General features: G+C 44.5%; 1 protein-coding gene across 1 annotated transcript in view; it reads left to right on the forward strand.

Moving 5' to 3' along the window:
* The window catches only part of MYOCD (myocardin), a 101,198-nt gene that overhangs the window by 45,602 nt on the left and 30,557 nt on the right, over positions 1-25,039 (forward strand). The window contains 5 exon segments of the mRNA XM_041772193.1: positions 709-764; positions 2,207-2,282; positions 5,393-5,554; positions 19,895-20,070; positions 22,767-22,892. Of these exon segments, the coding sequence (XP_041628127.1) occupies positions 709-764; positions 2,207-2,282; positions 5,393-5,554; positions 19,895-20,070; positions 22,767-22,892 (596 nt within the window).

A 25,039-nucleotide genomic window follows, 5' to 3' on the forward strand; every position in this document is an offset into this window, starting at 1 on the left:
GTGTCTCCCGGGTGTTGATGTTTTGAACATCACACCTTGGAAGAAGCAAAGTTGTCAAAGGACCTAGGCCCTGAGCCCAAACTGTGACCCTGGGCAAGTTCAGCCAATTGCTGTGGACTCAGTTTCCCCAGGGCAGGAGCTCATTTCACCATCTCCAGGGCCCCTTTTGGCCCTCGAAGTCTGGTTCTGTCTTCTCACCCCAGCACCCTCAGTTTGCGCCTTCCTGTCCAAGCAGTCACGGACCTCATCCAAAGCTCGAGTCCCCTCCCTGCGGGTGGGACGCATCCCCCACGGTCTGCAGCGTCCTCCCGGATTTCTGCACCCAGGGGCAGAGCAAAGTGGAAGAGGGCGTTAGCCACCCCATCCGCCCCTGTCCCTCACTCTAGGTCAGCATCCGGTCTGCCACGGGTCCCCGTGCCTTTTCAGGATCTTGGAATGCCCTGTCTCCACCACCTCTCCCCCTGTCGCACGTCTGCCTCTTCTTCTCCTCCTGTGCTCACCCTCGATTCCACCTTCCTCTGGACCCTCTGGCTTCAGGGAAGCTGGTGTCCTCCAGGCCTCTCGTCTTCAATTGCTTGTGGCCTAATAAAGGCGCTCACGTCCATCCTGTCTGCGCACCCACCGCTCAGCAAGCGCACCAGCAAATCCCATCTCGCTGCTCGATGCCCTGAGCCTGCCTCTGCTCACCTCCCTGTCTTTTCCTTGCAGCACTGAAAAGTCCAACTGAATTCCATGAGCAAAGAAAACATTTGGATAGTGACAAGGTAATTTTTGTTTTTCAAACTGCCCCCTTTCTTACCTTGGACCCCAGGATATAGATCTCTGAGTGCTCAGCTTTGGCTAAAGCAGGTGGAATTTCTACCACAAACTTGATACATGCCCCCTTCACCACCACCCCCCGACCCGCCAACCCCACCCACACCATAGGGAATCTTTCTCCTATGAACCAAAAACTGTAGAAATTGCATTTGAACACATTTAGCTTTGAATCTACTTTTTAGCTTTTAAGAAAAACACATCCCCAATCTTTGTGATGTTGGGAAGATCATTGCAAGGGTGCCACAGAAGTCAGAGAGACTTTGAAAAGCCTTACAGCCCTTTCTTATAATCAGGTTTTTAAAAACCCAATTTAATAGTAAGGTAGGAGTCTGTGAAAGCAGAGCTCATTGGAAGTTACTTAAAGGCAAAAGGCGGGTTTATTTCTCTCTCTCTCTCTCTCTCTCTCTCTCTCTGTTTGTTTGTTTAGCACTTTAGGTTAGAGGGGGATTGGCATATACTCTCTACCTTCTTAGCAGATCTCCACAAACTGAACTGACCAATAATATCATAAAAACTATTTAGAGGATAAATAAAAACTCATAAAAACTATGAGAAGGAAATGCAAAGGGGATGCCTTTCTCCTGGGATCTCTCTGCCTATGAGATATGGCCTTGCAACTACTTAGCAGGTGGAGAAAGGAGCAGAGCTCGGTACCTCTTCAAAGTTGCCCCTGTGAGGCTGTGGTCCCTGCTGCCTGGATAATAATTGTCTTTCAAGTGAATGGGAGGGATCTCCAGACCCCTCTCAGGGGTCAAATAGGAGATCCAGTATAGTGGGATTAAAAACCCAGACCTGGAAATTGGAGCCCAAGGTCTAGATGTGGCCCTGCTGGAGCCCACATCATCCCCAGCTCCACCATTGAGAGGACAGTGGGATTCAGTCAACAATCTCCCTGTGCCCTTTTTGTTCACAATACTCCTGAATTTACATCTTCATAGGTCCTAAGAGAGAAGGCAGGTGAATATTTGGAAGGGAGCGTACATTGTCATGTTTTACCAGATGGACTTGGGGTACATTTCATCTCTAACCATAGTCAGTTTCGTGGCTGTTTTAAGAGTCCGTGAACTAGAACAGACTACAACATAAACAGCGTGGCATCATTGGAGGTTTATTAATATTTTACTAACATGCACCTGCCTGGCCTTTTAGGGTGCAGGGGTTCTTACCTCTTTACTGAATGTTTCCATCCCAAAATTACCAGAGAAGATTTGGTTAAGTGTTCCTGCATCAAAATGTAGGAGGCCAGGGATAACGCGCAGGTCCTATTTGCAAAAAGAAGGACTGTTTTCCCCTTTGAGAGAAACCGAGGCTCTTTTAAAAAGGCAAAATGAGGCAGGTCAACTGTGTGAGGTCACCAGCGGAATATGTCCTGTGTTTGTGCTTGCAGGCTGAAGTCGGTCTGAAGCACAAGGTCAGAAACAGGCCCGACCGCGCCGACGTGGTTAATATGCACATACTCCAAGGTGAGTCTGCACCCAGGCATAAGCCAGGATGCCTGCCGAAGAGTGGGCCACATGCCAGAGTTCTTCCCTCTGTGTGTCCTGTTAAAAAGTGTCCCCTGCCATTCCAGAGTGGTCATTTGAGTTGTTCTAGGGCCTTGGAGACAGTCAAATCAGGAAGATATGGGCTGGGCTCCAGTCTCAGCTGTGCTACTTCCTGAACCTCCCTGAGCACACCTCTCTCCCTGCCATGTACCAGATGCCTCTGAATTGTGTCCACCCTTTAGCCAGTAATGAACCTCTAGTATGTTAACTAAAGAAAATATTTTATTTTGTATACAAAAAATATATATACGTATATACAAAAGTGTATATACATACATACAAAAATGTATATACAGCAGTGTTGATTGAGGAGTTATTTTTGATGTTGAAACATTGAAAACAGTGAAATGTTCAACACTAGAGGATTGGCTGAATTAATTATCCATCATCTGGATGATTGAATACCTTGCAGCCACTACAAATGAGGCTTTATTTTTGCTTTATTTTATTTTAAGATTTTATTTATTCATTAGAGACACAGAGAGAGGCAGAGACACAGGCAGAGGGAGAAGCAGGCTCCATGCAGGGAGCCCAATGTGGGACTCGATCCCAGGACTCCAAGATCACACCCTGAGCCAAAGGCAGACACTCAACCGCTGAGCCACCCAGGCGTCTCCAAATGAGACTTTAAAACAAACAAGATATAATGAGAAAAGGCTTGCAAGATGACGTTGAGTGAAAGAAAACAGAAAACAAAGCTATATTCATGGTCTGATTCGGGGATGGACAAACACACAGATAAATAGTATTTGTAGTCCAATTCTGTGATTTAAAAAAAAAAAAAAAGAAAAGAAAAGAAAAAAAAGAAACGTAGTCCAGGGGTGCCTCAGCAGCCCAGTTGGAGAGTGCGACTCTTGATCTCAGGTTGTGGGTTCGGGCCCCATGTTGGGTATAGAGATTACTTAAAAACAAATCTTGAAACAAATAAACGCATCAGGGATCCCTGGGTGGCGCAGTGGTTTAGCGCCTGCCTTTGGCCCAGGGCGCGATCCTGGAGACCCAGGATCGAATCCCACGTTGGGCTCCCGGTGCATGGAGCCTGCTTCTCCCTCTGCCTATGTCTCTGCCTCTCTCTCTCCCTCTCTCTGTGACTATCATAAATAAATAAAAAAATTTAAAAAAAATTAAAAAAAAACAAACGCATCAATCAATCAATCAAAAACCTAACCCTAACAATAAATATAAATAATTAAGAAAGACATCCACCTATTAAAAACAGTTGACTCAAAGTGAGGAGTTTCTTGACTCTCTCATCTTTTGTATACTTTTTTAGCATTTTCCATGCTTAGGATGGACAAATAAGTAGTAATACCACAATTAAAAATGCATGAGAGGGGCGCCTGGGTGGCTTAGTCACTTAAGCATCTGACTCTTGATCTCCGCTCAGGTCTTGATCTCAGGGTCATGAGTTCGAGCCCCATGTGGGTTCTATACTAAGCATGGCGCCTACTTAAAAAAAAAAAAAAAAAGCATGAGAAACGTTGTTTGTTACATCATCACAGTCTTGTATTGAAATAGGCTGTGAACTGCCACAATCCCCAGTTCAGTTGCATGTCTCTGGTGGTTCCCGTGGGATCCTCTCTTCTCCCCAACAGATATTGGGAATTAGCACCATAGGACACCACAGATCTGTCAGATACTAAATGAACCCTTTTTGCAAAGGTTCATGGTCTAGTTTTGGAAGCAGCAGTATAAGATGGGAGAACATGGCTGTCTGTACTAGAGGCAGGCAAGCAAAAGGGGCACGTTAAGATAGGCTTTGTGCTGGGACCTGAAGAATAGGCTGCTGGGCTGGTAGTGGGGAGAAGATAGGAAGCACACGAGGGTGAGGAAACTAAGCAAAGCTACAAAGGTGAACTTGGTAGGACATGAGAGACAGAAAAGGAAGGACCAGGGCCACTGGAGTGATTGTTTGGGGATGGAGAATCTCCGTTCATGGTGCAGCCAGAGTGGCATCATGCAGGGGGTTTTGAGGGAGAAGTATTTTTTGAAGATTAATCCTGTGTTGGTGTGCAGGATGAATCCAAAAGATCCCTGAGGCAGGGGACCCAGCAGAAAGCCCTTGGCATGACCTGAGGGGACGTTAGGGAAAGTTCGAGGGAGAACTGAGATTCGAACATGTTCTTTGGTTCAGAGTACACATGTTTTGTCTCAATAAGATCTGACCTGCTGCAACCATACGACATCGCTGGACTGCTCCTGTATGGAGATTTCTAGATCAGCCACCAGACACCTGGTCTGGGTTAGTGGGTTGCTAATAATAGAATGACAGGGCTGGGAGGCTGGTGTGTGAATATCTCCCCCTTTTAAACCTACAGCGCTCAGCCTAAAGCTACAAAGTTTTACGAAATCCTAACGGCTCTGATTAGAGCAACAACTGGTTGACTAGACTCTCCTCCAATTTCTTACACAGATTCTGGGAGTAATCGAAAGAGGAATACACGGGTGATTCAGGGCTTGTTAGCAACCTTTATCACCCTCCAAATGATGAGAAACTGCCCTTTGGATGAATTGAATTTTAAATTTCCCCTGTTTAATTACGTAACTGTCCTCAAAGGGATTTTTTTTTTCTTTTACAACGGATCTTGACTTCGGCATAATTTAGTGTCACAACGTCACCAAACCTAAACCCCTAAAGAAAGTGATACTGCAAATAATTATAATAATAGATGGATTTGCGGCAGTCCCAGCCGGTGCCAAGCAACCTACAGGCAGGATGTGCATCCAAATTTAGGGTCAACAAGCAATGTAGGCCCCATGGACGTCCTGCTCACAGAATTGCCAAATTGCACATTTTTTTCCCCAAGAATCGGCGCAAAGCACGTTTCTCTAACTCTTCCGTGTGTCTCGATTTGCCTTTATTTGGAAGTGTCTAGTCTTTGCTGCTTATCCATGTGAAATGACCATGATGGCACTGAAAAATCATTAGGGTGCAACACAATGGTTCACTTACAAAAGCAAAAAACAGCACCGAAGCCAAAAATGATGTCAGAACTCTAGAACCGATTCTTCTTGTTTCGACCTCTTAGCCTCCACTGCAGAGAGGTCCATCCCAACTGCTCAGATGAAGCTGAAAAGAGCCCGACTCGCAGATGATCTTAATGAAAAGATCGCTCTCCGGCCAGGGCCCCTGGAGCTGGTGGAGAAGAATATACTCCCCGTGGATTCTGCTGTGAAGGAGGCCATAAAAGGTAGTTAGAAGCCATGGTAGGCTTCCCTCTGTGCTCTGGGATCTGAGGGCAGCCAAGGCTCTGACAGACTGGGGTCCCTGGGGGCGGGGCCTCTAACTGCACAGGAATCCTGGCGGGGGCCAGTGTCGCTGTCCCAGAGTCTTCTCCATCCCCAGAGGTCCTGGGAGTGAGGGCGACACTGTTCATCCTTTCACCTGTTTGGGGTTGCAGTGAATTTATAGATTAGTTGATAGGTAATTTATATGTTTAAAATATTTTAATTCTTTGGAGACAGGAATAGAGTTTCTCTTTCCACTTATTCAAATGATCTTTCATGTTTTTTTAAAGTCATGTTAATTATGGCTGACATATAGGAAATCTATTAATTTTGCACATTGATTTGTAACTTTGAAGAATTTCTTAATAGGGCCAAGAGTTTCTTAATTTATCTTAGACTGCCTGGGTACACAATCATATCTCCTACAAATAATGATAATTTGTCTCCCACCTCATTTTTTTTCTGCCTTGGTGCACTGGCTGATACTTGAAAAGTAACATCAAGGTTTTATTAGTATATGATATAATTAGCATCATCTAAAAAATTATAGTATATTCATAGTATAAATTATATAGAATTTTCATGTTTTGTTTACATTACATATTTGTGAATTATATGAATTTTATAGAAAGTGTACAATATACTATATTAGATCAACTTAATATATATTTTATTACATATAAGATATCTATATGTTGTTATGTATCATATAAAATTATAGATATGAATTATATAAAGCACATTATGTTATTTCATATTCTACAATGAAAAATGCAATTTAATAATTATAAATATATTACATAGTAGAAAATCATCATTATTTGTACATTGCCAGTGCTTCAATCAGTATTATATTATTTTATATATGTTATGTTTTGTTTTGTTGATAACAATTTTTTTTGTTTCTATCATAAATGGTGATTTCTTCACTCACGTACCTCTGTATATGATGTTAGCTTTTAGGTATACTAAGGAAGTATTTCTCTATCCTATCCTATTAAGACTAGGGTATAAGACAGATGCTGAATTCTTAAATAATTTCAACATGCACAGAAAGATGATCACATGACTTCTTCTTTGACCTAGGAATATGCATTGCTCTCTTTCCTAATCACCTTGCATTTCTGGAAAAATCCTATGTAGAATGTTTTTTCTAGAAATATATGATATTTTATTTAAGATTTGCATCTATTTTATTAGGGTAAGAGTTGCTGCTAAACGAACCACATTTCAGCAGTTTAACAATAGAAGTTTACATCTTGTTCATAAACAGTCCAGGGAGGATTTTCCATAATGGCAGCTCTTTCAGGCACCCAGGCCCCTTCAGCCTGGCTGTTCCACTGTTCCCTAGAGCAGGACAGCAAACTTTTTCTTAAAGGGCTGGACAGTAAGGAAGTGATTTAAGCTGTCACAACTACTCAGCTCTGCTGCTGTAGTGCAAAGAGTCCTAAGCAATAAGTCAACAAGTTGGCATGGGTGTGTTCCAATAAAACTTTATTTACAAAAGCAGGCCCATGGGCCATAATTTGTCAACCTGTGCCTGACAGCCCCCACATCCTCTGTACCTAGCCAGTGAGAGAAAAAAAGGAATGGAAACACCCACTCACCTATTTTAAAGGCCTCTACCTAGAAATAAGCACATCACTTCTGCTCCTATTCCACTGTGAAAATAGTGGGTAGGGCTGGGGAAGCTTTTTTTTTCTGGCTGAACAGTGATTTTCTGGCAATGTCTCTCTACCATGAAAGGTGGAACATAAATTTTGATGGATAGCTAGTCTTCTCTGCTACAGTGTTCACAAAAAATAACCGTCTTTGTTGTTGTTTTATGCTTGTCAGGTTTAAAGTGTCAAGATTATACATGCTTCACAAATAAGTTATAATTATCTTTCCATATTTTTCCATGTTTGGAAAATGTTTAAATATGACCCCAATGATCAGCTGTTTGAAAAGATTGCCTATTAAATTTTTGGAGGCTCTGGTGCTTCCCTTAGCAGTAGTCCTGTGATAGCTGTCCTTTAGTTTTGTCCATAGTTACTCATGTATTCAAATTTTCTCCTTAAGAAGACTTGTACAATTGCAGAAGGGGGAGAAACAGAAGGGGAAGGGGCAGAGGGAGAGGGAGAGAGAGAATCCTTTTTTTTTTTTTTTTAATTTTATTTATTTATGATAGTCATACAGAGAGAAAGAGAGAGAGGCAGAGACACAGGCAGAGGGAGAAGCAGGCTCCATGCACCGGGAGCCTGATGTGGGATTCGATCCCGGGTCTCCAGGATTGCACCCTGGGCCAAAGGCAGGCGCCAAACCGCTGCGCCACCCAGGGATCCCGGAGAGAGAGAATCCTAAGTGGGCTTCATACCCACTGAGGAGCCCAATGAGCGGCTCAATCTCATCATCCCAGGACCATGACCTAAGCCGAAATCAAAGAGTCAGATTCTCAGTCGACTGAACCACCCAGGTGCCCTTAAAATTTGCACCTTTCAAAAAATTCTCATTATTCCACTGACTTACAAAGTTATCAGCCTAAAGTTGTATAAAGTCTTGGCTTAGAATTGTTCTAAGCTGCTCTCAACCAGGGGTTCTGTTGTATTTTTCAATGCAGTGTTGTTAAATTGTGTATTTACTCCCTTCTTCCCTCCTTCATCACATTTGCTAAAAGTCTTTCTATTTAGTCGGTTATTATCACAAAGAAGCAGTTTGTGAATTTGTTTTGTGGGTTTTGGTTTCTGGTCTCTTACTTGGATTCATTTAATTTTGCTTTGCAGCAAGGTTATCAAGCAGGAGAACCTCCATGAGGAGATCTGAGGGTCAAGACTATTCATCAGTTTCGGGTGCAGTAGGGACAGGTGGAGGCAGAGGGAAGGTTAAACAACATGCCTCCATTTAGGTGAGGAGTCAGAGAGCAGGAGCAGGAGTATGGTCAGCAGAAATGGATAAACATGAGGGCTAGCAAAAAAAGAAAAAAGAAAAAAAAAACAATACATCAATTGAGACAAAGGGAAGGCAAGAGATAACACTTAGGTTTCTCTTTTAGGCAACTGGGTAAATGGCAGCCATTTATCAAGATGGAGCCCATGAGTAGAAGAGCAGATTTGGGGTGAGATGATGGATTCTTGTTTCACCTGTGGAATTTGAGGGGCCCACAGAAAATCCAAGGGCAAGGGACTAAGTAATGTGCTCTATTGAACTAGAATGCAGGAGAATATTGACCTAGAATTACAGATTTGGGAGACTTGAGTATATAAATTAATGGACTAGATAAGGTTGGCTTTTCATGCATCTATTTCTTCATTTTCTATCTATGGAGTATGTTCTATGTCAGACATGATTCTAAATGCTTGAGATATGTTAGTGAATAGAACATTTCTGCTTCAACAGAGCTTCTAGTGCAGTCAGGGGAGGTGGGTAATATACAAACAGGTAATGAATAATTATATATCATAATTAAAGGGTATAAATGATGTAAAAGTGAAGGTAGTATAGGGTTGAAGGAATCAAGGCTGCCCGCTAGAGGGTAGTTGGGAGGAATGGAGAATGTATAAAAGGGGAAGAGGTCTAGGAGGCTCCCAGGCAGTGATCTTTAAGACAGAGGCAGGGAGGCTATGAAAATGAAGGGGACAAATGGCCACAGAAAGAGATGGAGCATATGGTTGACCAAACCAAGGAAAATTCAGCACCAGTAATGGAGACTGATCCCAGCATTAGCCTTGTAGCAATAATCTTTCGATGTGCTTAAGAGTTTTGATGGCATCATACGAAATGTCATAAAGACCTAAGAGTTACTCAAAGACCAGCTGTAGATCTAGCACTTGGAGTGGCCCATCTAGTGGTGGTGATCACCCAGCCCCCTCTTCTGCCCATCACTTCTTGTGATCAGATCATCTCCCCATGGTGAAATGGTGACTTGGCGATGGTTCATTGTGGGTTGTTTTCTGGTGTCTGTGTATTTCTCCCAGTCTCCAGTGCTTTTCCAGATGTACTTGGATTCTCCAGCACTGTCTACAGCTGGGTTTCTATGTTTCCACCAAGCTCTGGGTGGAACACTTGGTCATTGTCTTCCTCCTGGTTTTAGTAAAGACCAAGTACTCTCTAACCCCCGACTAATCTAGAACTTCTCCCAACACAGAAAAAGATTTTTTTTTTTAATTTTTAAAAATTTTTTACTTTTTAATTTTGAGTCTAGCAGAGTTAATATACAGTATTATGTTAGTTTCAAGTGTACAATATAGCAATTTAACAATTTGTACATGACTCAGTGCTCATCATAAGTGTACCCTTAATCTTCTTCATCTATTTCACTCATTTCCCACGCACCTCCCCTCTGGTAACCATCAGTTTATTCTCAATAGTAAAAGTCTGTTTCTTGGTTTGTCTCTTTTTTCCCCTTAATTTATTTATTTCTTAAATTCTACATATGAGTGAAGCCATATGGTATTTATCTTGTTCTGACTTATTTCACTTAGTATTATACCCTCTGGATCCATCCATGTTGTTGCAAATGGCAAGAATCCATTCTTTCTATGGCTAAGTAATATTCCATTGTTTATACACTACATCTTTATGCATTCATCTATTGATGGACACTTGGATTCCTTCCGAAATTTGCCTATTGTAAATACTACTGCTATGAACATAGGGGTGCATATATCTTCGTGAGTTAATGTTTTCATATTCTTTGGGTAAATACTCAGTAGTGGAATTACTGGATCATATGGTAATTCTGTTTTAAGTTTTTGAGGACCCTCCATACTGTTTTCCACAGTGGCTGCACCAGTTCGCATTCCCACCAACAGCACATGAGGATTCCCCTTTCTCTGCATCCTTACCAACACCTGTTGTTTCTTGTGTTGTTGATTCTGACAGGTGTGAGGTGGTATCTTACTATGGTTTTGATTTGTATTTCCCTGATGATGAATAACATTGAGCATCTTTTCATGTCTCTCTTGGCTATCTAGATGTCTTCTTTGGAGAAATGTTTATCATGTCTTCTGCCATTTTTTATTAGATTATTTGGTTGGTTGTTGAGTTATATAAGTTATTTATATATTTTGGATACTAACCTTTATCAGATATGTCATTTGCAAATGTCTCCTCTCATTCAATAGGTTATCTTTTACTTTTGTTGATTGTTTCTTACATTTTATTTTGATAAAATCCCAATAGTTTATTTTTGCCTTCATTTCCCTTTCCTCAGGAGAGACGTAACTAGAAAAATGTTGTAATGGCCAATGTCAGAGAAATTACTGGTTGAGCTCTCTTCTGGGACTTTTGATTTCAGGTTTCTCATTTAGGTCCTTTAATCCATTTTGAGTTCATTTTTGTGTATGGTGTTAGAAAGTGGTCCAGTTTCATTCCTTTGCATGTAGCTGTCCAATTGTCCCAATTCCATTTGTTGTAGAGACCATCTGTTTCCCATTGCATATTCTTGCCTCCTTTGTTGAAGATCAATGAACCATATAAGTGTGGGTTTATTTCTGGGATTTCTATTCAGTTCCATTGATCTATGTGTCTATTTTGTATCAGTACCATACTGTATCAGTACCATTTTGATTATCTCATCTTTGTAATATCTTGAAATTAGAGATTGTGATACCTCTAGTTTTGTCTTCTTTTTCAAGATTGCTTTGACTTTCTGATTTGACTTCCACAGGAGGAGGCTTAGGCCTCCTCATGGCCACATTTCAGAGGAGTATGCACCTGATTCCCTGTTTCCTCTTCCTAGAAAGTCACTAACGGGGTCTGAGCACCCACTTCCAACATATGGGGGGAAGGGATTCTCCATACCAACAAGCAATGTGCAGAACACCATCTGGGCATCCTATAATTCAACTCAATTCTGACACTACCTACCTGGTATAGCATCAGATCTCACAGGTAAAGAGTTCAGTTCTGCAAAGTCACCCTCCTCTTCAGACACCAGTCACAAACATTGTCACCTATGCTTCTGATCAACTAACTACAGCTCAGAGTTTCCCACACTGTCCCCCTTGAGTTCAGTTAGTTTGCTAAAGCAGTTCACAGAACTCAGGAAACCCATTTACTTACTGGATTTCCAGTTTATTATGAAAGGGTATAGCCCAGTAATAGTCAGATAGAAGAGATGCAAAGTCTGAGTCAGGTATAGGGAAAGGGTGAGGGCCTTCCATGCTCTTCAGGTATACCATTCTTCCCAAATCTCCACATGGTCATCAATCCAGAATCTCTCCAAACCCTATCCCTTTGGGCTCTTAATGGAGGTTTCATTACAGTAACAATTAATTAGATCATCGACTACTGGTGACTGAACTCAATCTCCAGCCCCTCTCCTCTCCCTGGGTATCAGGGGTTGGAACTGAAATTTCCAGGCCTTCTGATCACATGGTTGGTTCTCCTAGCCACCAGCCCCCATCCTTAGGTGAGGTCCAGAAGCCACCTCATTAACATAACAAATGACACTTTTGTGGCTCTCATCACTTAGAAGATTCCAAGGATTTTTCAGAGCTCTGTGCCAGAAAGGGGGTCGAAGTCCAAGTATACATTTCTTACTATAAATCACCATATCACAACTGCAAACAGCCAGAGTCTCTCAGGACAGAACCCTGAAACAAAACACCAAATATGATGTTACAGGGGAGTGAGGATTTATGAGAACAGAAATTATATACTGGAGTTTAGCATGGCCTCCTTGAGCTGATTAGTGGGTCATTATTACTTAAAGATCCTTCATTTTGAGACCCCTGGGAGCCTACTCCTAGCTTGTTAATTCTCTATCTGGCCATCTGAGTCTTTACTTGACAGGAGAAACATCCCTCAGCTTCCAAGGAAGCTGCTTCTTGTCCAGAGGCCTGGCTTCTGCTTAAGTGAAACAGAACCCCTGCTGCCTTTCCTGGATTTTTTCAAACAGTGGGAGGATGCTGGTTTTCAGTTCTAATAGATGAACTCCTCCTCCTAAAGTGTCCTCACCTTTCCCTTGGTCTGGCCCAGGTGGCCACCTGAATGCCCAAGTCAGCTACTCAGCTACTTTTTTTTAAAAAAAGACTTGAACCGGGGGATCCCTGGGTGGCGCAGCGGTTTAGCGCCTGCCTTTGGCCCAGGGCGCGATCCTGGAGACCCGGGATCGAATCCCACATCGGGCTCCCGGTGCATGGAGCCTGCTTCTCCCTCTGCCTGTGTTTCTGCCTTTCTCTCTCTCTCTCTCTCTCTCTCTCTCTCTCCCTGTGCGACTATCATAAATAAATAAATAAATAAATAAATAAATAAATAAATAAATAAATAAAAAAGACTTGAACCTGCGACTCCATTGTCAAAGATAAATCAGCTCTTTGTGTCACTATAACCCTTTAACATAAGGAGCAGTATTTCTAGTCCACCAGGGCTGGTCTGGAAGACATCCATTTACAGCTGTCACTTCCATTTCTAAAAGATCCGATGCTAGTCTTTGCTCACTCACATCCCCAAGCTGCAGACTTCATAATCAAAGAAGACAATTCCTATTTACTAACAATCTGGTCATTCTTCAGTGTCTGGAAGTCCTGACACTCTGATCATTTATTTCAAGGCAAATAGACAATAGACTCTACCTGAGCCAGACGGTAGAGTCGTTTGCTTTGGAAGAAGAAGAAGAAGGAGAAGGAGAAGAAAGAAGAAGAAGGAGAAGGAAAAGGAGAAGAAGATAGAAAGAAGAAAGAAGAAAGAAGGAAGAAGAAGAAGAAGAAGAAGAAGAAGAAGAAGAAGAAGAAGAAGAAGAAGAAGGAGAAGAAGAAGGAGAAGAAGAAGGAGAAGAAGAAGAAGAAAAGAATAGGTTTGCTTTGGCAAAACTTTCTCGTGGACAGAATTTATCATTCTATAATGAGAAATAATTTCAAAAATGTACCCGATCCTGAGGGAAGGGGGCAGGGGGCATGAGGCATATGTGAAAAATACTTCTCTGTGCTGGGGGCCTTTGCTGCCCCATGAAGCGGTCACTGGCATCACGAAGTGCCTGTAGCTGGAGACAGGTGCTGCTCCCCTGAGAGAGCTCTGATAGGGCAGTGGGTAGAAGGGAAGCAAGAAACGAGACTCAAGTATCTTCACACACTTTCTGGTCTCCTTCGTCCCTTGAGAATTAACCTCAAGCTCTGACACAGGTTGAGTCCTGTGAGCTGTTGTTCTCCACTCATGTGGTCCTAGCACCAGTGTTATGTCTTAGACTTAAGGCAAATTTCTAAACTGCCAGGAATCTGAAGAAAAGGAGTGGTCGCTCCTCTAAACATCCACTGACATCCAATTCCATAATAAAGGCATCTATCTAATCCCTTTCAAGAGCAGCAGGTTCTGCCTTTGTTGGAAGATGCCATCCATCCTCTACAGACAGTGGCATCTTCCGTGTATTAAAATATCTTTAGGCGAGAGCCACATTCAAACCAGAGTTACTTCCCCAGGGATCACGTCCCTTTGGAAATGGATTTTACTTCAGTCTCTCCCAAGAGGGCATTTAGAAGAGATGGTCTGTCTGTGAATTAAAATAGCTCTCCTATGGTCCCACTTCATGGTCTCCTGCCCCTGGGGCGGGTCCTAGCGGAAAGGTACCTAGGGCTCCAGCTATCTCACTTAATCTTGGATTCTTGAATGTTTATGCAAAGAAAGTACAACTGACTCATTCATCTAATTGCTTCCAAGAGGGACAGGGAAAGCTCAGAGCCGCCAGGCCCACATCCCCCAGGGGCCGGTGCCCAGAGCCACCCCCGCGGGCATAGTGGGGGGGGGCGAGGGATGATGTCAGGGCTTCCCAAAGTGGGTCCTTGTCACCGCACCACCTGACGTGTGTACAGGGACAATAGCCAGCGCACCGCACTCCAGCAGCATCCAGGGCGCCCCGTGTGGGGGATGGGGGGAGATTGGAGAGGAGGCCCAGGGTCACAGCACAAGCCCACAGACTTGGTTGTTCTAGAGGCAGGCCGATAAGATGACCTTTGTGCCTTTCCACATGAGCCTGGCTTGAGCCAGGAGGGAGAGGCAGTGACAAGCAGCCTTTCCCGTGACTCACTGGCCCTGGGGGAAGGTCTGTCTGTCTAGCTTTCCTAGGATGACCCCCTCAGGACAAACCATTTTTAAAAAAACAAAACAAAACAAAGCAAAAGACTCTGGAATTGTGCTGATCTTTGCAAAACTGACTGCAGGACCCACTGCCTCCTGGGTGGTCTTTTTTTTTTTTTTTTTTTTTTTTTTTTTAAGAAAGGCAGACTTGCCACAAGCAGATACTCCTAACGAAAGCAACGACAATCCTCAGGGCTAGAAATGATTGAGCCCTTGCCCTTCAGGGACTGGGCTGGGCGCTGGGCATGGGTGACGCTGTCTTAATCCTCAAAGCCTGGAGAGGTGACCAGGACTGTTACTTTCATTTTCGGGACAGGGACACTGAGGCTCTGGGTGGTTCAGTAACTTGCCGACAAGAACTAGCGCTGAAGTGGTAAAAGGACCAAGAAGCAAAACCAAGACCGCCCGAGTCCAGACTTGAAGCCCTTACTGGCCGCGCTAAACAAACACATCATCCATCATCCCCAAAAGGAAGCCACTGCCTTTTGCTCCCAGTGCCTCTCTGTTTAGCTTCTCCTGCCGACAGGGGCTGAACTGAGTGTGCAGCCGTGTGGGGGCCACTTGGTCACCGAGCCAAGCCACCTGCAGCCCTGAGGCGGTGGCGATGGGCAGCCCTCCTCCCCGACCCAGAGCAGGGTCTCTATGTAACTGTGTGGCCTCAATAGCACGTTCTGACCTGGCACATGGTGCCTTTTAGAGATCAAATAGGAGTCCTATTTGGGGCCTTCGCCCTCACCCCGTTGGCTCCTCCAGGTGTAAACGACCACTCCGAACCTGGCTGCGCGAACGCATGGCTTCTTCATTGACTTAGACCGAAAAACCTCTTAAATGATTGCTCGTTCCTTGATCCAGTAGACTCCTGGCAGCTGCGTCTCTCCAGGGACTGGCTCCAAAATAGTCCCGTCCCCTGGCCGGGGGAAAGCTCTTCCTCCCCTTCCCACAGCCATTCTGCTGTTGGCCACTCCGTTAGCTTCCCTTTTGCTACCCCCCCCCCCCCCAGGGATGTCAGGTGCGCCCTGTCTGTCTGTCTTGTCCACAGCTGGCGGTCATTTCAGGCTCAACCCATCTGGCCTCCTCCCGGTATCCTCGCCCATCTCCACACTCGCCAGGCAGTCTAGTCCTTGCCCAATGTCTCCAACTGTGTCCCAGGGAGATGAGCTCTTCCTCGAGCTGTATCTGATTTTCATTCTGCGTCTCTAACTTCTCCTGAAGGGTGCAGGCTGGCTGGGGACACCATAACCAGAGAGTACCCTATCCAGCTCTGGGGAAGGTGGGCCTGATTCTGACTCCTTTATTCCAGACACTCTACTTTGAGGCTTTTCCCCATCATCTCCTGCCCTGCTTCTAGGTCACCAAATGCCAGGTGTCAATGCAGGAAAGGCATGCTGAATAACTGGTGACAACAGCGAGGCTTCTGGAATCCTTCCAGCCCCTTTTCTGAGATGAGTCCCCCATGCAATCATCACAACCGCCCTCCCCAGAATGTCCCGCCTTCTCCGTCCTCATGATCACAGTGTCATCACCAGTCCCCTAAACCTCAAAAACTCAAGGACAAGGTGCTGTGGAATATGGAGAGAGCCTTAAAGCACGTGTGTAGAAAAAGGAGAGGCGGGGATCCCTGGGTGGCGCAGCGGTTTGGCGCCTGCCTTTGGCCCAGGGCGCGATCCTGGAGACCCGGGATCGAATCCCACATCGGGCTCCCGGTGCATGGAGCCTGCTTCTCCCTCTGCCTGTGTCTCTGCCTCTCTCTCTCTCTCTCTCTCTCTCTCTCTCTGTGTGACTATCATAAATAAATAAAAATTAAAAAAAAAAAAAAGAAAAGAAAAAGGAGAGGCGCTTGCTCTGCTATGTCCTCCTTCCATTACCCGGTGGGTGTTCCCTAAAGGACATGCCACCAGCTGGTGGCTTCCAGGGAGTGTAATGGATGTTCATTGCCCACTCCTCTGCTGGTGGCCCTGAAGTCACACTGCCGTCTTGGCTCAGTCCCTGTGCGACGGGGCGTCGGAGCTTGCATGTCCTCAGACACAAAACAGCAACCAGAATATGTGCCCCTGCTCTGACTTACTGGACCATTATGAGACCCAACAAAGGTGGATGCTTTTTCTTACTGCTGCTACTACTACATAAACTCCTGATACAAACTTTTTAGCGTTTGCTGTCACTCCATTTGAAACCAAGTGGGATGTTGCAGATGAGAAAAGGAACCATCTTCTCTCTTTTTCTCTGTCTGCCTCTTGTAACATTTCTACTCACATGTTAGACTATTCAGACACCGTTGTGATGTGATGAACTTCCTCTGATGTGTGCATACTTGGGGTGTGATACTCGGCATGGGTGTGGGTGAGATGGTGGGGGACCCATGGGGTGCATGTGTCTCTGCCCTGTCGAGAATCAGATCTTGTGGAAAAACTCTATACCCAGTTAGACTGAGGGAAGTCGGAAGGGGATATCATAAAGCTTTCAGATGGAGGGTCCTGTCCGGCAGACAAGACTGGGTACCCTAAGGACCTAATGCACTCACATGCAGGACTCTCTGAGGATGGAAGTGGTGTTGGCTCAGGGCATGTGTTGAGCAAATCCAACAAAATGCTGTGATTTCCTGGGTGGGGAAGGCTTGTCATTCCCCACAACCCTCCCACATCTGCCTGGCCCTTAATAACACAGAAGGTAAGCCTTCGAACAGGGACAGTGCCTTCAATTCCACCAACAGAAGCAGGACTTGAAATTTCAATGACAAAGGTCTATTCGAAGAGTTCAGGGTTCCCTGTAAGAGAAAGGAAGGGTGTAACCCTGGCCTCTTACAATAGAGCACTGAAGGGGGAAGAGCGACCCCAGATCGCAAAGAAATAAGTCAGCAGTTGTCAAATCCCCAGTAAAACCCCTCTCTTAGAAAACAAATGGGTTGCTGACATAAATATCCCAAAAGGCTAGAACTTATTTCCAGTGATAGGTAAACAGGTGTTATTTTACATTAAAAAAACCAAACAGGTGTTTTTTATTTCAAATTCTTTCTGGTTTAAAAAAAAAGGACACCTCTGCAAATAGAAGTTGAAAAATAAAAGTTTCCAGTAATACAATGGAGTACTGTGTAGCTATTGCCCAAAAAAAAAAAATTTTTTTTTAATTGAATACTATCTCTGCATGCTCCCAAGGAAAGGACTCTAAGTAACATTGTAGGGTGAATAAAGCAAGTTTCAGAAGGTGTATTTCACCAGTCCCATCCAAATGAAATACTTTGTGCCTGTGTGTGTGTTTTGTCATATGCACAGAACTAAATCTAGAAGAGGCACCAAAAAAAAAATTAGAAGAGACACAAAATCGTGAACAGAAAATGGGATGAATGTATAGGTTAGGCCTCTTCACATCGTATGAATGTTTCCGGCAAGTAACTCTTACATTTACAGTCAGAAAAGGCATCATGAGGTTGCCTCAAAAGAAATAATTAGACCTAAGGATAGAAAATCCTAGGGAGGGATCCCTGGGTGGCGCAGCGGTTTGGTGCCTGCCTTTGGCCCAGGGCGCGATCCTGGAGACCCGGGATCGAATCCCACATCGGGCTCCCCGGTGCATGGAGCCTGCTTCTCCCTCTGCCTGTGTCTCCGCCTCTCTCTCTCTGTGACTATCATAAATAAATAAAAATTTTAAAAAAAGAAAATCCTAGGGATAAATTATAGATTAATATTATAAAGGTTTATAAACAGTCCTCGAAGCGCTGGAGCAGCCATGCTGGTCCCTAAGTCCTTCTAGGTTAGTGGGGTGCCCCGGGGGGAGGAGGGCGGTGGCAGCTGGAATTTCCACCTGCCCTGTCTTTGTCCAGCTCTTTCCTGATTTGACACTTGGATGTCTGAGTGAGGGTCCGTGACAGATGCCAGCAGTGGTGGTGATGACAAGCCCCAAACCATACTCGTTCCATTTCTTGCAGCTCCTTGCTGCTTTTCCAATCTCCACCGTGAAAGCTCCCCCTCTCTTATCTGCACGAAGCAGGAGTCAAAAGTTCTTGTCTGTGTGATTGCAGAATACCGGGCTGGGAAACTTCCTGATAATACCTAAATGCCTTTAGAAGAGCTGAGCCTGGGATCGGGTCAGGAGGGCCTATGTGGCCTGAGCACATTTTATACCGTGCAGCCGGATAATAAGCCAGATACAATTCAACACTGTAAAAGAACAACAACAACAACAACAATCCATAAAGGACATGGAAGGATATCATTGTCATGCCACCTATTTGCTAGTCCCTCCCCCCCAAGCTGATGAACCTGGTCCCCTCCAAAGGCCATGCAGGCTGCCGAGGAAGAATTTCTGCTTTTCCAGCTGTTGAAGGTTTCCAAAATAGACACAGAGATACGAGGAATACAAAGAAAATCCAAGTAATAGTAATTAAAAAAAAAAAAAAAAAGATCACGCTGCAGTTTTTGGAACATATTTATGGCTTTTATAAACAGCTGTGCATTAGTTGAAAGGGGCTTTTTGTGATACTGGTGACATTAGCTAATTCTGACCTTTAGGAATTTAGACTCAGTAGCACTCTGGCTTCGCCCAATTCGCAGTTTGCTAAACATTTTGTGCTGTGTGCCCTGCTTTTTATTTGAGTACGATGCAAAGGGCAATTGTCATCTCAGTTCTGTGTCGCGTCGTAAAACCTGAGGGAGACAGGCATTCTCCATCTGCGCTCTCCTTTGGCCTGATTCTGTATCCATTGGCCTCTTTCTTTTCTTCATCTTCCCTGATTTGTTTCAAAAAGATGCAAGTCTCACATAGAAAATGTGCAGGAGGGATGCCTGCGTGGTTCAGTGGTTGAGCATCTGCCTTCTGCTCAGGGCGTGATCCTGGGGTCCCGGGATCGAGTCCCACATCGGCTCCCTGTATGGAGCCTGCTTCTCCCTCTGCCTGTGTCTCTGCCTCTGTCTCTGTGTCTCTCATGAATAAATGAATAAATAAATAATATTAAAAAAAAAGAAAATGTGCAGGAATAGTTAAACCTGAAGGTAGACTTTTACAAGCCGAGAGACCTTTACTAGGTCCTGCATTCTTCCCTGCCAGATGTACCATTTTTATAAAGACGAGTTCCCATTTAGAGTAAATAGAAGAGGCGCCCCGTAAGTTAAAACCTGTCTTCACTTGTACCTGGCACCAGAAACAGATCGAAGGAGATAGATGTGTGTTCCTGATAGGGATAACACGGCGAAGCATTTCCAGAAAGTGCTTTGGTGTGCCCAAGCCACTGATCCAGTTCTTGGATTTTACCCCATCAGGTAACCAGGTGAGTTTCTCCAAATCTGCAGATGCATTTGCCTTTGAAGAGGATAGCAGCAGTGATGGGCTTTCTCCGGACCAGACTCGAAGCGAAGACCCCCAGGGCTCAGCGGGATCCCCTGCAGACGTTAAAGCTTCAGAGACCCCTTTGGCAGGTCCTCTGGGGGCAGTCCAGGTAAACAAATCACACCTCAGTCTGTCGTGTCTTCATGGGCTCAAAAACACATTGCCACCTTTGCTTAGAGACCCTGGAAATATCTCTTGATGGCACTTCAACCTCGTGTCTCTTCACCCCCTATCCAGTTCAGGGATCAGTGTGTGGTGGCCAAAACCTCCAGAAAAAAACTGAAAGAGAATCCTCAGGACTTTACCCTTTGACTTACTCTTTAAGCATCTACTCTTCCAAGTGGGTACCTTTTATCTGCCAAATTTATGGACAAGGTAGAAAAGAGACTCCCTGAGACCAGATGACTTACCAATGATCTCCCAGATAGAATGGGCCAGAACAGGACCAATTTCAAAGCCCACAGACTTCCCACTCCCTGAGGAATCTCTACAGGGCCCTGGGGGAGTGCAGAGCGGAGGTGCTGATTGGCTACACAGCAGGGAGCCCCGAGATGGTTCTACCCTTACAGATTTCTCCCTGCCAAACCCCTGCAAGGTCCATATCCAGCCCAACCCAAGAACAGCACTCACCCCTTTCTGGACAAATTCTCAAATTCCTGAAATGTAAGGAACATACATTGCAAATACTGTCAAAAGCACATTGGTAAGAAAAATAATTAGCAATGGCTGCTGGCATGCATTAAGTGCTCAGTCCCTCCCAGAAACCGTGCGAGGCACTTTCCAAGCATTTTTCTTTGAGGTGCCACAATTCCCTCCAGGCAGGTAGCCTTTGTGTCCCTTCTGATGGAGGAGGAACCCAGGCTCTGTGAGGCTGAGCAGCTGCATGGTCTCCAGACGCTGCAGGTTACCCACCCCCTGGAGCTTCCACCTCTAGAAACCACACAGAGGCTTGCTGGGGGCTTCCTTCAGCCTAGCATGAGGGTACTCATGCAGCCCCTAGGCCAAGATGCGTGTGGGCACACGCACACATTCATACACAAGGAAAGAGATGCATCAGTGTGGCAGCAAGACGTGGGCCTTCCACCCACAGACTTTGCAGAGAACCTCCCTTTTAGGAAGAGTTTGGTCCTGCTGGCCTCAGGGGAATTATGTGATGGGTTGAAATTTGGTATTATGTTATATTTGAAATCGTGTTTACACTGGAAATTGCCATATGGGTATCAGGGACAGCTTTGCTAATTATCATCCAGAGCCCTGTTCCGGAAACCCCGCTACTTACCCGTCGTTGTCGTGCCCTTCTTCACACCACGAGGTGAGCAAAGCTGGGACTGGCAAGGAGAAAATGTAGAATGGGAGGAAAATGAGAGCTCTTGTTAAAGCAGAGCTGAAACATCCAAACGTGTATCGTGCATGGTTTTAGAATCAAAGCGTGTTCACTTCCCTTGTGTGCCGCAGCTGGTCTTCACAGCCGAGCTTCTCTGATAACAGCAAACAATATTTTGGATCCTTTGTATCTGTGATTCTGATGGCAAGTTCCTTGGCTTCTGATTTAAGAATAGTTTCAGGAGAAGACAAATTCTTGTCTGCTTAACCCAGAAGAAGGGGTGGAAGGGAACGAGTGCAGGATGATGCCAGGCTGAGTGCAAAAATCATTTTGTCCCTGCACCTAGCAGCTCCAGTGAGCAGATAAGGACACTGAATCTCAAGAGGAAAGGGTTCTACAGACCTTTACAGATGCCAAGGCTCAGGAAAGGGCTGAGATGCTCCAGGAGGAGGACATGAGCAGACCTTGTCCCTTTTTGTCACAGCATCAGATTGCAGGAGAGGGACAAGATAATTACTTGTTTTTCCACTTCTTCCACATAAGAAACATGTATCTCATAAAGGTTGTTTGTGACACTTCATGCACACCCCTACATATACACACGTGTACACCTACATATATACACACACAAGTAAATGTACATAAACACACCACAGACACATACATATATACGCATGTACACATAAATATACATAAACAGACACATACCACATATGCACACATATACACATGCATGTAAATATACATAAATACACATACCACACATACATATACATATCTACACAGACACACACCGCATATGTACACATATATACACATATGAATATACATAAACACAGGCATACACACACAAACATCACACATATACATTCACACATATACCTGGACATACACACATGTACATACCTATACATATATGCACATACACACATATATGTAGACACATTCACATATGTGCAGACTCACACACATGCAAATGTGTACATGCACATATACACATATGCATACATACAAACATATATATCCAGAAACACACACATACATGCACTTTCCCTCTATCTGCTAACACCATTTTTATCAGGTCTTTTGATCCTATGTTCCACTAAATTCCTACACCTACTCCTCCCTCTTCCTTTTTTCATCAATCTCATTATCAAGTCCAACAAGTAGACCTTGTCACAGGTGGAACCCTCATACAGAGTAACCAGCTGTCTGGGTTGGCCTACAACAGGCCATTTCTATTCCTATCTTCTGGAATAATTGTTAATGACGACCCCTTTATCTCTCAAATGTAACCTCAGTTGGTTAACAACTTACATATGTGACTCCTTTCCCTGGGAAGGTAATGTGATATGAACTTGGATGTGAAGGTAAGATTGAAAAAGCAGAGCCATGTATGTGGTAGAGGAGGAGGGTCTCTACTTTGTTCTGTCATACAGTTTTTCCTCCTGCATCCTAATCTGCTGAAATTTGGCTTTCAGGATCATTCTTCTGGCTCAGAAAATGACAGAAAAGACTCAGCCTCACAGCCCAGCAACCAGTCAGACACAGGGAAGCAGGCGCTTGGTCCTCTTGGCAACCCGATCACTGTACACACCGCCGTAAAGGTAGGGACGGGCCAGCCTCCCAGTACCTGCCTGCGTGCTTTCTCATAGAGCTAGCTGGGAGCAGAGCTCTCTGAGTTAGGTGTAGCAACATGAGGAGAGTCACATGGATCCATGTGTAGTCTCAGTCCACCGGGAGCATTGCAAGTCAGGAGGGAATTAAGGTGCCATCGTGTGTGCGGATCAAGTCTGTTACCTGTGTAGGCACAGCAGGGATCTTCCCCGTGGAGGAGAAACCCATGTGCTTGCATTTCTTTGCAATCACAACTCAGCCAGCATGTTCCTGACTTAAAAGACTTCATAAGGTCAGCCTAGAGACAGGCACAGCTGATGGTAATACCAACAAACAGGTAGAGAGGAGTTGGGTTTTATGCAGAGGAAGCAGATCGAGGCCTTGCATAATATAAAACCTCAAACATTCAAGCCTGTTTCCCTTTGGAGATAAAGGGACGGGTTGCCTTCCCAGTTGAGTACAAGCATTATAGCAGATTCTTGGTTAACTTTTCTCTGCATTATACTTAATAGTTCACAGAGGGCTCTCTCCTCTTACCAATTAACTGCTTCTTAATAATAATCATTTGGTCTTCTTCATAATATTTTATCCCAAATGACTTGTTTTGTTTTGCTTTTTGTTTTGTTTGGCGGGGGAGGAGCAGAGGGACAGGGAGACAGAGAATCTTAACCAGGCTCCACACTCAGCATGGAGCCCAATGAGGGGCTCAATCTCACAACCCTGAGGTCATGACCTGAGCCAAAATCAAGGGTAGGACACTTAACAACTGAGCCACCCAGGTTCCCCTATCCCAAATAACTTTTCCTCAGTTTGGGAGCAAGTTATCTCAGCTCTAGGGTCAACCACTTAATGAAAGCTGAGATATCTCTTATGAAACATCTTTCAAAAGATCGTAAGTTAATGGGGCAGCCCCAGTGGCCCAGCAGCTTAGCACCACCTTCAGCCTGGGGTGTGATCCTGGAGACCTGGGATCGAGTCCCACATTGGACTCCCTGCATGGAGCCTGCTTCTCCCTCTGCCTGTGTCTCTGCCTCTCTCTCTCTCTCTCTCTCTCTCTGTGTGTGTCTGTCATGAATGAATGAATGAAACAAAAGATCATAAGCATCAGTATTAAAGCAACAGCCCCAGAGTCCCTTCCACTGCATGCATATACACAAAAGCGGTTCTAAGTGGATGGCAGAAATTTCAGTCTCCCTGTAAATCTCCCTAAACCTCATTTAAAATTCACTCCCTAAGTAGCTTAAACCTTGCTTTACAATTTACTCAGCTCAACAGCTTTGGAATTACATGACTGTTGATGAACTTTGTTCACTGCAGGTGGAGGAAGGAGATGGCTCATATTATTTCTATTGTATACCAAGAGAAATTTTATTTTATTAATATTTCTACCAATGTGTTTAAATTTTGCTTAAGTCAAATTAGCACTGCCTTCAGCCTCACTGCACTAAGGAAATGTGATAGTTGCCCAGAGGAAGGGAAGGTCAATTTCAATGAAAAGCATGGTTGACACACAGCTGATCCAGAAGGACTGGTTGTTTGTGGAAGAGCCAGCATCCCTGTTGATCGGTCAATGTCTATGAATTCTCAGTTGTTTGATAGTCATCATCTCTATGCTAAGGGATTATGACAGGGCTTCTCAAAGAAGGGAGCAACCTAGCTTGGGGAAAACATCTTTGCACTATTGGTTTTGTAAGGTACATATGAGGCCACTGAGAGAATGCACAAGAATAAATGCCCTGAAAACTATAAAATCCTATGAAGGGAAAATTGTTCTCAGTGAAGGCTCCTAGAAGATATATTATCATAGTTGAATAAAACATGATTCCTGGGGCATCTGGGAGGCTCAGTCGGTTGAGCATCTGCCTTTGACTCAGTCATGATCCCGGGGTCCTGGGATTGAGCCCCGCGTCTGTTGGGCTCCTTGCTCAGTGGAGAGCCTACTTCTTCTTCTCCCTTTACCATTCCCCCTCACTTGTGTTCTCTCTCTCTCAAAATAAAGAAAAAAATTTAAATATGACTCCTGCACTAAGGAGCCTATAGTCTAATTAAGTATCACAGCTACCACTACCCCACACAGTGCTGTGACCAGGTAAGAAAAATGTGCGACAAAGGACCTGAATAGACATTTTGCCAAAGA

The sequence above is a fragment of the Vulpes lagopus genome, chromosome 10, assembly GCF_018345385.1.
Source record: "Vulpes lagopus strain Blue_001 chromosome 10, ASM1834538v1, whole genome shotgun sequence".
In the NCBI taxonomy this organism is placed as follows: domain Eukaryota; kingdom Metazoa; phylum Chordata; class Mammalia; order Carnivora; family Canidae; genus Vulpes; species Vulpes lagopus.